Source organism: Oryx dammah, unplaced genomic scaffold (genome assembly GCF_014754425.2).
Source record: "Oryx dammah isolate SB20612 unplaced genomic scaffold, SCBI_Odam_1.1 HiC_scaffold_1, whole genome shotgun sequence".
NCBI classification, from domain to species: Eukaryota; Metazoa; Chordata; class Mammalia; order Artiodactyla; family Bovidae; genus Oryx; species Oryx dammah.
Window position 1 is genome coordinate 61,584,112 of NW_024070185.1, and position 15,438 is coordinate 61,599,549.

The following is a 15,438-nucleotide window of genomic DNA, read 5'->3' on the forward strand; positions in this document are numbered from 1 at the left end:
ATATGCCTACTCTGTGATCCAGAAACTCTACTCCAGGTACATACTCAGAAATAAGGGACTATTTCTACCAAAAGACATTCATAGCACTACTTATAATTATCAGATACTGGAAATAACTTAAATGTCCATTGACAATAGAGTAAATAAATTATATGAGTCAGGTAATGGAATACTACACACCAATGAAAAAAGAATGACTTGCCACTCTAACACACAGCATGAATGAATCTCACAGATGTAATGTTGAGTGAAAGGAGCCAGACACAAGAACATAACCAATGTATGTGTCCATTTATATGAGGTTCGAAAATAGTCAAAGCCAGTTTATTAGATGGTGTTAAAAGTTCAAATGCTAGTTACCTTTGAGGGTGATGAACTGGGATGGGGATGAGAAAGCCTTCTGTTGGGCTATAAATGGTCTGTATCTTCATCTGAGTGGTGTTGTCATAGGTGTATGCATATGGGAAGATTCAGTGAGCTGTGCTCCTAAGACTTGCCCACTTGACTGTATATAGCCAATGGCTTATTAAAACAAAAAGAAATCGCACACCCCCAGTGCAAGAGCTGGGGCCCAGAGCTGAGCTCCAGCCTGAAGCTGAAAAAGACCATCATGCACTTACTTTGCCCGCCGTAACTTTACTAATGCAACTGAGGTCACACTGTGGCTCTGGGGTCCCACATTGATTTATGTTGAATGGACAGTCTCTGGAGAAGCCCCAAACCTTCCTCATGGTTGCCCAGCCATGACCATCCTTCTAACACTTGTTGGGTAGGCTTATTGGGCTGGAGCTCTGTGGGACTGAGAAAGAAGAAAGAAATCAGTTTGTGCCCTCACCATACAAATGAATCCATGAAGCTCAGAGGCACTGAGTGCCATGCCCGTGTCTGCCCAGCCAGTTAGAGGCAGGGCAGCCCAGGACTGCTTGACCCCTAGTCCATGCTTTCACCTATCATTAGCTCAGCCTCCTGCTGAGGGTGGCAGGTGAAGAGAGGATGTGTGTGATACCACTTCAGGAATTTCTATGTGGGTCTTATCTTCCCGACTTAATTGTAAGCTTCCTGAGGATCGGAACTCTCCTATTAACTTCTGTCTCTCTCAAGAAGGCCCGCTATGCCCTGCACAAAGTGGGTGCTCAGTAAACAGTGAATTAGGTTGTGGAAACAGATCCAGAGAGGTATAGCAACGTACTTGAGGCCACACAGCAAGCCCTCAGCCACAGTCAGAACTGGTAGGCAAGGCCCCTGATCCTATCCCAATGTCCCTCTGCCACTGTGCAATGTCTCTAACTTCCTGTGGACTCCAGGGACTGGAGATTCCAATCGGTTGGAAGATACTCGGGAAGGAAAGGACCCTCCTAGGTGAGCCAAGACTGAGTCTAGCCCTGGGGCCTTGGGGGAGGAAGGTGTCTTGGGAAGAGGGCTAGGAACGGGTTGCAGTTTGTACAGCTGTATGGACCCCTGCTCTCAGAAGTACCCTGTGCTTAGCAGTCATTTTCTTGAAATTCTTTATTTTACTTTTGGATGTATATTTTTAAGTGAAGCCCTGTGGACAGTGGAGTACACACCGGGGCTTTGAGTCTGAGCTCACATGAGGTCCCATCTCCTGCTGCCTATCTGCTTCCTAGGGACGGGTTTCTTAGACTCCAGCTGCCTGGCCTCCTGACACCCCCAGATCCAAACAGCCTCCCCCTCCCCACCCCCACCCAGCTGCTACCGGGGCTCTTGCCCTGGGTGCATTCAGCTGGCAGCTCTGCCAGACAGCCTTTTTGTCATCCCTGGATCCAGGCATTTAGTGTCCTGGTGCAGAAGTTGGGGTACCATGGAGATCACCCATCTCTGCGTATTGGACAGTGGCCCCACTGGAAGGGGAGATCCCTGGCCCGACTGGCGGGTGCCCTAACAGGGCAGAGCGTGTGTGTCCCACCTGGGCCAGGGGAGGGAAGCTGGCAGCCAGAGGGCTTGGCCTGCATGCACTGAGTCACGGCACCCAGGCACCTGTGTACATCATGATATTCAATGATAAATGTTAGGGACAGTGTGATAGATCAGGACAGAGACCATGAGAGAAAGGGAAAACTTTATGTCTTGGTACTTTTAATGGCAGTTTTTTCCTGTTTGAACTCAGGACGCCACAGGCCTGTTTTGTGCTGGACTCGGTGGATTCTGTAGCCAGCCCTGGCTGGGAGAGTCCCTCCTCAGGACCAGGTGAGCAGTCAGGCTGTCACGCAGGAGATTTGACTCTCTCTGTCTAGCACTCTCCTTCTCCCTGTCTCTCTGGACCCAATCACAGGTGACAGCACACCGAGGCGCTCGTGTCTTGCCTTGCAAGGGGACATGAGACTGCAGGCATGAGAGTGGTGTTTTGGTTTTGTTGTGTTGATCTGCAAAGTTAATCTGCACTTTGGAATTGTTTTGCTGTAATTGTTGCCTCATGTTTTATGACGCTGTTCCAAAATGTAGACATTGAGGAAGGCAAGCCCCGCTGCAGCCTTCCAATACCCACTTGTCTACCTCTTCCACAGCCTACCCCCGCCCCATCCAGTCAAGCTGACTTTCTTCCCTTTGCAGTCACTGGCCTGGGCTAGAATTCAGGTGTTCCCCAGCTCCAGACGTCTGTATCCCCGACTGACCTGCAATAACGGCGTCTGCAGCCTGACCTGTGCACAAGATGCTGGTCAGGTGGGGCGCCATGCCCGCCCAGTCCAGCCTGGGGGCTGGAGGGTGTGGGGGCCAAGGTCTCTTCCACGGGGCATGGAAGCACAGCAGGAGGCCTTGGCTCTCCAGTAAGGAGGTGGAGAGAGGGCGTCCAGGCTGAGGGGACCCAGATTGTCAGGGTGCTCAGGGAGGGGTGGTGGGTGCAGCTGGAAGGGGAGGGCCTTGTGGGGATTGGAAGCTGGGGCGGCGCAGAGGCCACCGGGTCTCCGAGCGCTTCAGGCCCCAGGCTGGGGAGCTGGCCTCCATCTGTCATAATGGGCACTGTTCAAGGAGGCTTCCACTCAGGAGCAGCGTCAGAACTGACTTTCACAAGCACCGTTTGGAGGCTGGGGGACGTGGACAGACGGTAGGAGAACTGATAACACAGATCCAAAACAGGCAGGTGCCATGACGAGGGAGAGGAGAGACAGACACGCAGAGGATAGAGAGATGCGAGTCGGTCACCAAAGGGCTAGTGCGCTATTCCGCTCAGAGTCTCTTAGAGTGGTCAGATGGGCAGAGACTGAGAGCAAAGTGGTGGCTTCAGAGGCTGGGGGAGGGGAGGGCAGCTTAGGGCTTCAAGGGGGTCAGAGTTTCCATTGGAGAAGATGAAAACGTTCTAGAGATGGGTGGTGGTGACAGTTGTACAACAGCGTGAATGTATTTAATCCTGTAGAACTACCTGTACGCTTAAAATGGTTAAATTAATTTTGTGTTGTGCATTTTACCACAATCAAACAACAGCAACAACAAAAACTGTAACATTCAAAAGAATCAATCAGAGAGAGGATTGACAGGTGTGGGGACCTACCAGAGCTGGGGGAGGTGAGGGGAGGGTTTTGGGCTGGCCCCCAGGTGTCTGGCCTGGGTGGCTGATGGCAGCAGGGTGAGGTGGTGGTGGTGGGAAGGTGGCCACACTCAGGGCTGAGCTCATGGAGCCAGAGGAGCTCCAGGAGATGTGCCCAGCAGAGCCCAGGCTGGAGAGACCGTGGGAAGGCCATCAGCTTATCACTGGACACTGACCCCCCACCTCGGAGACAGCCCCCAGGGAGGGTGTGAGATGTAAGCAGAGGGCAGTAGCCAGGAGAACAGGCAGGCCAAGAAGAACCTGTCATCAGGGAGCCTGAGAAGGAGTGGGGAGAAAGGAAGGAGGCAGATGGAGACAGCCACGTCCTTGTTAGGCTGCAAGGAGCAGAGACTCAGCCTGAGTGCAGTGGGGAGCATGAGGAGGGGCTGGGCCTCGAACGGATGGTGGTGGGATGAGGGTCTGATGGGAACCCAGCATGAGCGGCAGCCATCCAGGCCCAAGGAGCAGGGATGGGACTCTTCTGGGGACACCATGTTGCCCATCTCTCAACTCGCTAGATTCTCCCTCAGAGCTTCCAGAAGGAACCAACCCCACCACACCTAGATTCTGGACTTCCAGCTCCTAAGCTGAGAAACAGTGAATTTCTTCTGCTGAGGCCCCTCCATTTGTTGGGGCAGTCTCAGGAACCAGTACAAAATGCCAGGAAATGAAGGAGCTCATTCATCCAACTCTTTTTTTTTTTTTTAATCCAAGCCACCCCACAGGTCATTGACTAGCCAGTGAATCAGCTGTCCTTTAACCCAGCATCTACTCTGTCCAGTCATCAGGGCAGGTGGGGGGTCATGTGGTGTAAAGCATTGCCGCCCCCAGAGGTGCCCTGGGGAGGAGGGCAGGGGGGAGACCGCTCTCGCGGGAGGGACAGGGGACCCAATGGAAGGGAGAGGCGCAGGGATGACGGGCGTAAATCCCGTGTGGCCAAAATGTCTTCCCAAAGAGAAGACGAGACAAAAACAGAGGGGAGAGGCTGTGAGAAGTCAGCTTTGTTTTTGTAAATCCACCTCCCTTTCCTGTGGCTGAAATAATGAGATGGTGTAACCGGAAAATATTCATTTAAACTCGTGACTCAGCTCTTCCCGACCTCGGGGAGGTGTGGTCTGTAAATCAAGATGCGGCTCTGGCACCTCCTGCCCAAGTGTCCCCCGGGGCAGATGCTGGAGGAGCCATCAGCAGATGTGACTGTGCCCACCTCCCGGGAAAGATCTGTTGGTACTCCAGGGACTGCTTCCAGAGCTTCCATTCCTGAAGCTTCCTGAGGGGTGGCCTCAGTGCTTGACCCACTCATTCTTACTGTCCACCCTGCCTACTTTTACTCCCTGGCACAGGTGGTAAATTCTCTTTTTTGCATATTTAGCAGCAGCTTAAAGTTCCTGCCATTGAGAAGCTGGGAGGCCAGACGTGCCATTCATGTAAAATACGCAGGGTCTGGAAGACTAACGGTTTTAAATGTGTTTTAAATTGGTCACACTGTCCTTTTCTTTTTCTCACCAGCTCTCGCTCAGGAGCCCATCTGTAAGGCAGGCAGCAGCATCCCCCCTTCCTGCCCGTCCCTACCCTCTCGGGTTCCCAGCCCTCCGAGATCTTTCCACTTTAAAGATGGGGAAGCAGAGGACCCAAGAAGACAGGGATTTGCCCCAAGTTCCCAAGACACTAGATCAAAGCCCAGATGTACTCGTGCCCAACTAACACCATCCCCAGGTGCAGGGCTAGGCACCAGGACCGTAAGGATAAGACACAGCTCCTTACCTGAGGGCATGGCAGTCTGATGAGAGTGTAGGGGAGGCAGGGGGGAAGGGAGCAGCCCAGCAGTGGCAGTAGCCATGGGAGCCTCGTAATAATGTGTCTGATGGGTGCAGTGCCCATGCTAACCATGCCCCAGCCCCTGGCTTTTGCCCCTTACCTGCTTGCTGCAGGCTCATCATCATAGCACCTATGGGTACTCCAGGGGCTGCCCTGACTCAGAGCTTGAGTACTGTGATCCCCACTGTGCAGATGAAGAAACTCAGTCCAATGGATATCAACCTTTTATTTTAGTAGGTGAATCCTGTTGTCAAGAGCAATCTTCTATGGAACCCCCAATAAATCAGGCAGTACTGGGGAAGCACCCTTGCTTAGCCTTTCCCACTTAACCCCCTTGCAGGGGTCTGGAGAAACTTCTTGGTCCCTGAGGTCTCCCCTGAGCACAGGGTAAACACCATCCCTGGGGGCTAGGTTACAAACAGAACTTCCTGGTCCATTTATACTCACTTTACAGATGAGCAGAGGCCCAGGGGAGAGGAGGGATTTATCGAGGGCCACCCCAGCGAGTTACCTCCTCAGCTGGCACTCTGGCCAAAGTCCTGTGAATCTCAGACTGTGTCCATCTGTGACACCTCTTTGACTAGGAAACAGAGGCTTTTACTAACAGCTATAAAATACCCTCTCTTCCAAGCCATCATTTAAAGCCGAGCTTTCAGTGGGCTCTTGTTAACATGGTGTTTTCACCTCCCTCCCGCCCTGTGTCTCTCTGACCTCCAGTTTCCACATGTCACTGAACACAGGAGAAGAATCTCACTTTAGAGAAACCACCCCTGAGAGCCAAGTGGATGAGTGTGGCTTGAAGCCGACAGCTTCATAGTTTACCTTAGGAGTTCTCCGTTCCTCTCAGCTTATTTAATGAAATACCTTGTCACTCTGTTCACGGGACACTTGACATTAGGAAGGGCCTTTTACATCCTTTGAAATATGATTTTTAAATTCATTGGCACCTCGGAGTGTGTAAGTGGAACAGTAACTTTCCTGTGTGCACTAAGACGGAGACTTCTGCAGGAACTTTAATGACTGCAGCCCTCAGGAGGGCATCTCTGAAGGTGCCTGCCAGCCAGCCCCACCCCTCCTTTAGCAGGCCCCTAGTTGCCACCTACATGTCTTCTCGCCTCTTCCCAGCTCCTTTCTCCCCCGACTGCTTTGACATGGATTCCTCTCTCCCCTGTCTGTTCCCTTGTCCCAGTTTGTCCCTTCTCCAGGGTCCGTCCATGACTTTTTCTAAGGATTTTAGTGCAAAGCATCTAGGAAAATGAGTCAACTGGCTAAGGAGTCAAGCATGGGCAGCTCCCAGGGTCCCAAACCTGTCTCAGCTGGTCCTCTCCCCTAGTCCCTTCTTGTCCCTCATGTGACCCAGAGGTGAATCCAAGGCTGTGTTTCCCAAACTTTGTTCCGTGAGGTTCTGATTCCAGGAGAGGTTTCTCAGAGATGTAGTTTCCTGGCCCAGAGGTCAGGGTAGCTCTGCTCGCAGCCTCACCATCGTGGTGACGGACCTCTGTCGTAGCAAGCACACCGACAGTTTTGAGAAGTCAGGGGGAGTCCAGAGTCCCGTGCAACTGTGTACAACCCAGGATCTGTCTGAGTACCAGAAATGTGTTTTGCAGCCCACCTGAGAGAGGCTAGTTTGGAGATGTCTCCATGATGGTCGGGAAGCATCTGAGCCCTCCACTAGGGTCCTCTTGGCCCTGAGATGGAAATCATAGGGCCTCTCCTGGCTCCCTACTCAGGAAAATCCAAATTAGGCCGTTTTCTGAGAGCCTTCAGGAAGGGTTGTTTTTCTTTTTCATCTATACCATTGTCAGTTGCTTGTGCTTTCTTTGGAAACAAATAGAAATGAATCAAGGGGTGGGGGGGCCCATTTATGGTCTGAACACTGCAATCTTGGGGTCTGGTCAGAGGAAGACATCAGGTCAAGCTGAGCCATGCTTAGAGAAAGGGATAGCATTGGCCTTTTCTGTATTTGGGAATCAAGTCCTTTCTTATCAAGCCAGCTGTCACACACATGGGCTTCTCCTACAAATAGCCCCACACAGGCTCGGACTTGCACTAATAGCATGGATCTCTGCTTTCTTCCTGAAATGGAGGCTGCTTCTGGTAGCTGAGTCAACTTTGGTTTTTGTTTATTTTTAATTACTTTGTTTTAGATTAACAATTACTCCCAGCTTTTTGATTGATACTTTTCCTAGGTTTTGTTTTTCTCTACTCTGGAAAAATCCATCAATCATTTCACAGATGAGCCATGGGTTTTGTTTGTATTTGTTTGCACTGGGGTCTGAAACCACAAATTGCTGCAAGAAAGGTGATGCTGATTGTATTAGTTGCTATGGTTGCCATAATAAAGTACTGCACACTCACTGATTTAAAAAGCAGAGATTTATTATCTTAAAGTTCCCGAGGCCAGACATCCAAGATCAAGGTGTTGGCAGGATTGGTTCCTTCCAAGGGCTGAGAGTCTGTTCCAGGCTTCTCCCCAGATTCTGGTGGCTTGCTGGAATCTTTGGTATTCCTCGGCTTGTAGAAGCATCACCTCCGTTTCTGCCTTCATCTTCACGCGATGCTCTTCCTGTGTGCCTGTCTGTTTCCATTTCCCTTTTTCATAAGGACACCAGTCCTATTGAGCTAGGGGCCCACCCTTCTCTGACATGACCTCACTGAACTTTAATTACATCTGCAACACCCCTCTTTCCAAGTACTGTCACATTCTCACTTGGATCATGGCATTGGGTTACTGAGGTGGGGTGGGGAGGTTAGAATTCCAACATAAGAACTTGGAGGGGACACAATTCAAAGTTAGGTGAGAGGCGGTGTGGCACAACGGAAGCCCGGGGGCCCGGGACAGGGATTCTGAGTCAAGGCCTAAGCCGTCCCTCAGTTTCTTTGTTGACAAAATGGTTTTAGTTAAAAGACTCAATGTACAGGGTGTGGCACCAGGATTGAATGAGTCCTCAAGTGTGAAAGTGTCCTAGTTATGGAAGTAGCAGAGACGGGATCCAGTCACGGGTGTCAGGTACCTCTCTGCCATGGGGAATGAGCAGTAGGCGTCTCTAGCAAGGAGGACAGCTGGCAAGTGGCAGACCTGGACCCCCTTTTCCCAGACCCCCTCCCTCCTGTTAGTCACTTCCTCTCTGAGCCAGCTCCCTCAGAGGTGAAATGAGAGGTCTGGACAAGGAGGTCTCCTTCTGGCCATGAAGTTAGGGGATTCTGTGAAAAGGTGTGGATGCAGTGGCTAGAACAGTACAGGCTTGGAACACAGCAGATCTGGTTCAAATGGTGATTCTTCCGCCTCTCGGTAGTGTGATTTGGGAGTCCCTCAACCTCTCTAAGGAGAAGGAAATGGCACCCCACTCCAGTACTCTTGCCTGGAAAACCCCATGGGCAGAGGAGCCTGGTAGGCTGCAGTCCATGGGGTTGCTATGAGTCGGATATGACTGAGCGACTTCACTTTCACTTTTCACTTTCCTGCATTGGAGAAGGAAATGGCAACCCACTCCAGTGTTCTTGCCTGGAGAATCCCAGGGACGGAGGAGCCTGGTGGGCTGCCGTCTATGGGGTCGCACAGAGTTGGACACGACTAAAGTGACTTAGCAACAGCAGCAGCAACCTCTCTAAACTCAACATCCTCATCTACAAGATGGGAATGAATGCCTGCCACAGAGGTTAAATTATTAATAGGATGTCCTTGGGAATCACTTAATCACAGCTTGGTGTATGGTAGTATAAGTTAGCTATTCAGTTCAGTTCAGTTCAGTCGCTCAGTCGTGTCCGACTCTGCGACCCCATGAATCACAGCACGCCAGGCCTCCCTGTCCATCACCAACTCCCGGAGTTCACTCAGACTCACGTGCATCGAGTCAATGATGCCATCCAGCCATCTCATCCTCATTCGTCCCCTTCTCCTCCTGCCCCCAATCCCTCCCAGCATCAGAGTCTTTTCCAATGAGTCAGCTCTTCGCATGAGGTGGGCAAAGTACTGGAGTTTCAGCTTTAGCATCATTCCTTCCAAAGTAATCCCAGGGCTGATCTCCTTCAGAATGGACTGGTTGGATCTCCTTGCAGTCCAAGGGACTCTCAAGAGTCTTCTCCCTATTACCAATTAAATTTTTTTTTAAAAGTTAGCTATTAGCATCAGCTGTTCTTCACGAGGATTGAGATGTTGTAGAAGAGCCTGCATACAGCAGGTGCTCAATGGATCACTGATGTTCACCCTGCTTTTAAGATAGGCCTTGGCAGAATGTCCAGCATGTTTTCCATAAGGATATATGGGGTGGAGAGTTGTACAGAAAATATTTGAACTACTTGAAGAATGAAACAGTTTTCAGGCACTCATAGGCCATTTATAATCATCTATTACTTGTAACTAATGGCCTTGCCAATTACAACAATTACATTTTGCTAAGCCGCATGCCCTCAGGACTTTTACCTTGCACAGTTTATTAGAGAATTAATCCAACTTAATTCAGGATTCCATTATAGTAATTATTATCCTGACAATTCATAAAACATGCCCAGACCTCTTTGTGAGTGACAAGCATCTACTTGCTCTGAGAATGAATCCAAGAAGGATCTTTCTAAGATTTTTCTCTTTCCAGTAGGTCAGCACAGAAAGTTCTTTCACAATGTCGTACAGACGAGAACTAGAGAAATACCGTGACCTGGATGAAGATGAAATCCTTGGAGCCCTAACGGAAGAGGAGCTAAGGACCCTGGAAAATGAGCTGGATGAGCTGGACCCTGATGTGAGTAGGCACTAAAGGGAACACATTGTCACACATGCAGGACGGTGACTCTTACTGCCTGGGGTACCATTTCGCCTTTCCTTCTGTGACAATAACCCTAGAGTAGTCTCGCCTTTGTTGGGGGTGTGTGTGTGCCTGTATGTGTGTGTGCTAGTCATGATTCTCTAAAGTAATAGAACAAATAGTATAGATATATAGATTTAGATATGAAGAAATTTATTGTTATAAGTAATTGGCTTCCATGATGATTGAGGCTGACAAGTTCCAGGATCTGCAGTTGGCAACCTGGAGACCCAGGACAACTGAAAGTGTTGTTCTAGCCTGAGTCCAAAGGCCTGAGAACCAGGAGAGTTGATGGTATAGTTTCAGTCCAATAGCTAGCAGGCTGAAGAGCCAGTGTTTCAGATCAAGTCCAAAGGCAAGAAAACAAAACAAAAGCAATTACCCAACTCAAAAAGGTCAGGCAGAAAGAAATTCCCTCTTACTGGTAGGAGTTTCAGCCTTTTTGTTGCATATGTATTCAGACCTTCAACTGATTGGATGGGGCCCACCCACCTTAGGGAGGGCCATCTGCTTTACTCAGTCTACCAATTCAGATGTTAATGTCATCTAGAAATACCTTCACAGACATATTCAGAATAATGCTTAGCTAAATGTTTGGGCAGTCTGTGACCCTGTCAAGTTGATGCATAAAATTAATCATCACATGTCCACTTGTGGTCAACTTGGCACCCATACACATCTTTTTAAACCATATTTATTTCCATATAGGACAATAATAAGGTCATAATTCTGCCTAATGTGATACAACTATCCTGGGTACCTGCCAGAAGAAGAAGTAAAGTCCTTGAGTAATGTTTACTTTTCTCCTTGATAGCCTGAAACTTAATACTATGATATAAAATTAACAATACTTAAATGCCACCATATAAAATCAGTACATTCTTTGTTACATATTAAGAGAATAATAGAGGGAAGAAAACAAAGATATTTACTTAATGCATACACACATACATAGACTCACACATACACAAACATGTTCATAAAAATAGAGAGGAAATACTCATAACAATATTGTCCTTGTTTGTCTAACTGGTCACATGGTCATAGCTGGTATTTATAACTGCCTTCTTCTACTACCCATTCTCTGCTCCCTTTGCCTTCAGCAAGCACCTTAGCTGGCTGTGAGTCTTTGCCTGATGGAGTGAATCTACTCCTGAAGGACCATTAGTAGTCCTGCCTGGATTGAGTTACTATAGTTTTCCATTGACTTTAATTCCTGGGCCTTGTAATACTGAGAAAGCCCTATAGAAATACAAGGAATCCCTTGTATTTCAGGGGGGTGCCCTTCTTTACCACCCTTCTGGAGCAGCAGCCTAATTTTCCCCTCAGTAATCAACACACATCACCCCAGCCAGTACAGAAATTCCCTTTCTGCCTATTCATTCAGAGGCATAAGAACCCCCAAAGTGGCAGTTTTAACTTCCAATCCAATGGAATCATTGCTGTGTCTCCTAGTAGAAGTATTCCTCTCTTTGGAACTAAGACCTTGAGGCCAGCAGAGCATAAAGTCACAGGAACAGGAAGCAAAACTTTTGCCAGTGGGTCGCTAGGGGTACCAGTTGTGACAGTGAGTGGGTCGCTGTTTTTTAGTCTCAGTCGTGTCTGACTCTTTGCGACCCCATGAGCTACAGCCTGCCAGGCTTCTCTGTGCTTCACCACCTCCTGGAGCTTGTTCAAACTCATGTCCACTGAGTCAATGATGCCATCCAACCATCTCATCCTCTGTCATCCCCTTCTCCTCCTGCCTTCAATCTTTCCCAGCATCAGGGTCTTTTCAAATGAGTTGGCCCTTCACATCAGGCGGCCAAAGTATCGGAGCTTCAGCTTCAGCATCAGTCCTTCTGATGAATAATCAGGATGATCTCTTGCAGTCCAAGGGACTCTCAAGAGTCTTCTCCAGCACCACAGTTCAAAAGCACCAATTCTTCAGCGCTCAGCCTTCTTCATGGTCCAGCTCTCACATCCATACATGATTACTGGAAAAACCATAGCTTTGACTAGATGGACCTTTGTTGTCAAAGTAATGTTCCTGCTTTTTAATATGCTGTCTAGGTTTGTCATAGCTTTTCTTCCAAGGAACAAGCATCTTTTAATTTCATGGCTATAGTCACCATCTTCAGTGATTTTAGAGCCCAAGAAAATAGTCTGTCACTGTTTCCCTTGTTTCCTCATCTATTTGCCATGAAGTGATGGGACCAGATGCCATGATCTTCATTTTTTGAATGTTGAGTTTTAAGCCAGCTTTTTCACTCTTTTCTTTCACATTCATCAAGAGGCTCTTTAGTTCTTCTTCACTTTCTGCCATAAGGGTGGTGTCATCTACATATCTCAGGTTATTGATATTTCTCCCAGCTTGTGCTTCATCCATCTTGGCATTTCGCATGATGTACTCTGCATAGAAGTTAAATAAACAGGGTGACAATATACAGCCTTGATGTACTCCTTTCCCAGTTTGGAACCAGTCCATTGTTCCATGTCTGGTTCTGACTGTGGCTTCTTGACCTGCATACAGGTTTCTTAGGAGGCAGGTAAAGTGGTCTGGTATTCCCATCTCTAAGAATTTTCCAGTTTGTTGTGATCCACACAGTCAAAGTCTTTGGTGTAGTCAGTGAAGCAGAAGTAGATGTTTTTCTGAAATTCTCTTGCTTTTTCTATTATCCAGAGGATGTTGGCAATTTCTGGATCTCTGTGCTGACCCTTGACTCCTGGACCTGTGAGTCCTGGTCATGGAGAAGCAGCACCACATACTGGACACTGAATCAGAGCATGTACAGACTCAGAGCGACCCAGCCCTGCAGGGTTTCACCACCTGGCTGCACTGTAACTGAGTTTTCAAAAGCCCTATCCACCATTCCGTCGAGCTAGCTGCTTCAGGACAGTAGGGAATGTCTGTCATGGAATGACTTAACTGAGAAGTAAAGGGCTTCCCTGGTGGCTCAGATGGTTAAGAATCTGCATGCAGCGTGGGAGACATGGCTTCGACCCCTGGTTTGGGAAGATAACCTGGAGAAGGGCATGGCAACCCACTCTGATATTCTTGCCTGGAGTATTCCATGGATAGAGGAGCCTGGCAGGCTGTAGTCCATGGGGTCGCAGAGAGTCAGACACAACTAAACAACTAATATACAAAGATCTGCTTCCACTGGTTGGATGTCTTTATCTTTGCATTTCATAAGTAGTACATATAAATGTGTTTAAGCTCAGAATTTGCCTCTGCAGCCAGGTTATGGCATCCCAAGACAGGAAGCTCACTGGTCACATCTGTGGTTTGGCCAGTCACCACAGAGCTGTGACAGAACCAAGGGAGGGACTCCAAGTGGCCTACTATACTATCGTTGTATCTGTATATCCTTGGTACCCTGGCCAATGACCAGTTCAGAGAAGGTACAGACTGAATATTACTGAATTAAGTAAATTTTCCATTTGATATATTTTTATTAAAAATGGGATGTTTCATGTCTTTTTTTAAAAAGCTGTCACTCTTCAAACCTAGTTTAACTGTGATCCATACAGTAAATACTACTATACCATTTCACTAACCCTCCAGTAACCACAGCTCGTGTACAGGGAGTGTAGGTTAGCAGAGAAGATGAAAGACAAGAGGTTCGATGTTTCAGAGGCAACCCTGGCTGTGTCTCTCACATTCACATCACCTTGAGCCAGTTGCTGTCCTTCAGACCTTATTGTCCCAGTCCATGGAATGATGGAGCCTCATTGGCCCCATTCAGGACTAAGTTTCCATGAGCTTATAAACTGGTCCTACCTCCAGATTTGATTAAATGTCTTCTTTAAGATAACCCAGAAACCTTGCCTAGGGGTCCTGGGTTTTAGGCCCCACAGAGTGACAAACCCCTCCAGGAATGTATCCTCTGCCCGCTATTCACAACCCCTTGCGCACACCTACACCCAACCAGGAGGAGATGGTCCCCGAGGCGAGGCCACTGGAGTTGACCTTCAGGTGCTCAGTCCAGAGGGGAGTGGGCACAATAAACCTCACCCCAAGTGGGAGCACACAAGGAGCTCAGGGAAAGGATGAATTCTTTTGGTAGGAGGCATTACAGAGCAGATGATACTGAAACTGGGCCCTGGATTCTTCTAAGCCATGAATAAAAACAATTGTATGTTGAGTGAAGGCCACAAGCAGAGGCTCAGGCACAGAGAGCAGTCGGTGGTGGGGAGTGTAGGTGGGGTTCCGGTGGAGGGCTAGCTGAGCCTGGAAGGGGGCTAGACATGGGGGGAGAGGGAGGTGTAAGGCAGGCTACAGACTGTGGACTTCTCTCAGCAGCCCAGGGAGTTCCGAGGACAGAGAGGGGGTGGGTTTGCTGACAGAGATCTTCCCTGAAGATAAGCGAGGGCCCTGCCCTTCTCTGCAACCCTTCCACCATCTTGAAGAATCTTTGCTGCTCCCAGGGTGAAGCAAAGATTCCCCAAGAAGCCCCCAAAGCCTTCTGCCTCTGGCTTTCCAGGCTGTTGGAGTTGCCCTGAGTCCCTGGACGGAGATGAGTTGGGATTAGGCTGTGGCTGCAAATTGGATGCATGATGACAAGGTTCAGAGCCAGATATCAGACTTTGGAGTAGGCAGATAGAGGACCCCTCTCAGAGTAGAGCCCCTGAGAACTGTTTGAGCCTCAGCTTGGAGCTCCATTTTCCAAACTGGCAAATGGCTCCACTCCTAATATCAAAGTATCTGGCCCCAGAAGCGAATTCCCAGGGCCTCTGTGCCCTTACACACCTGAGCCCTCCTTGCAGGTGGTTAACAGGAAGGTATGCCTGTGAACACAGGCGGGATGGAGAGCCTGGGGCACAGAGAGCTGACTGTCTTGCCCTGCATCACAGGACCAGGGCGTGGAGACTCAGGTTTCAAGCAGGCCCCAAAGTGTGCCACCTCCCCCTCTGGCAGGAGGAAGGTTCAAGTACACTTGAATTTTGGAGTAGGGTTGGCAACCCGAGACCTGTGATCCTCATACCATTGTGGTTTCAAGTGGACATTTTCAAAGACCGCTTTCTGTCTAAGTTCAAGAAAAAGAGAAGAGAAATCAGAGCAAGGATAGGAGATAACCAAGACCAGTGGGGTTTTTGTCTCCACCTCACAATTGGCCCTTCACTGAGGTGCCTCTATTACCTGATTTGCAAGTCAGGATAGGAGCTTTGAAAAGATCTAGTGGGGCTCCATTCTTGCTGAGAGCACAAACATTCCAGCTTGAGTTTCACCTGACCTCCACCCATGTTCTGAAATCACAGCGCAGGGAGAGGCCAAAGGTATGCAGACCACAAGAG

The 15,438-nt window shown here is 48.9% G+C and overlaps 1 protein-coding gene across 2 annotated transcripts in view; it reads left to right on the top strand.

Annotated features, from left to right (window-relative positions):
• TMOD1 (tropomodulin 1) overlaps nt 1-15,438 on the top strand; it is an 88,806-nt gene that overhangs the window by 11,263 nt on the left and 62,105 nt on the right. The window contains exon 2 of one of the 2 annotated variants that reach the window (XM_040238618.1): nt 9,955-10,098. In XM_040238618.1, the coding sequence (XP_040094552.1) occupies nt 9,979-10,098 (120 nt within the window). In that variant the 5' untranslated portion in view covers nt 9,955-9,978. Of the gene's footprint in view, nt 1-9,951; nt 10,099-15,438 lie in introns of both variants that reach the window. The other variant, XM_040238629.1, reaches the window with a different exon arrangement.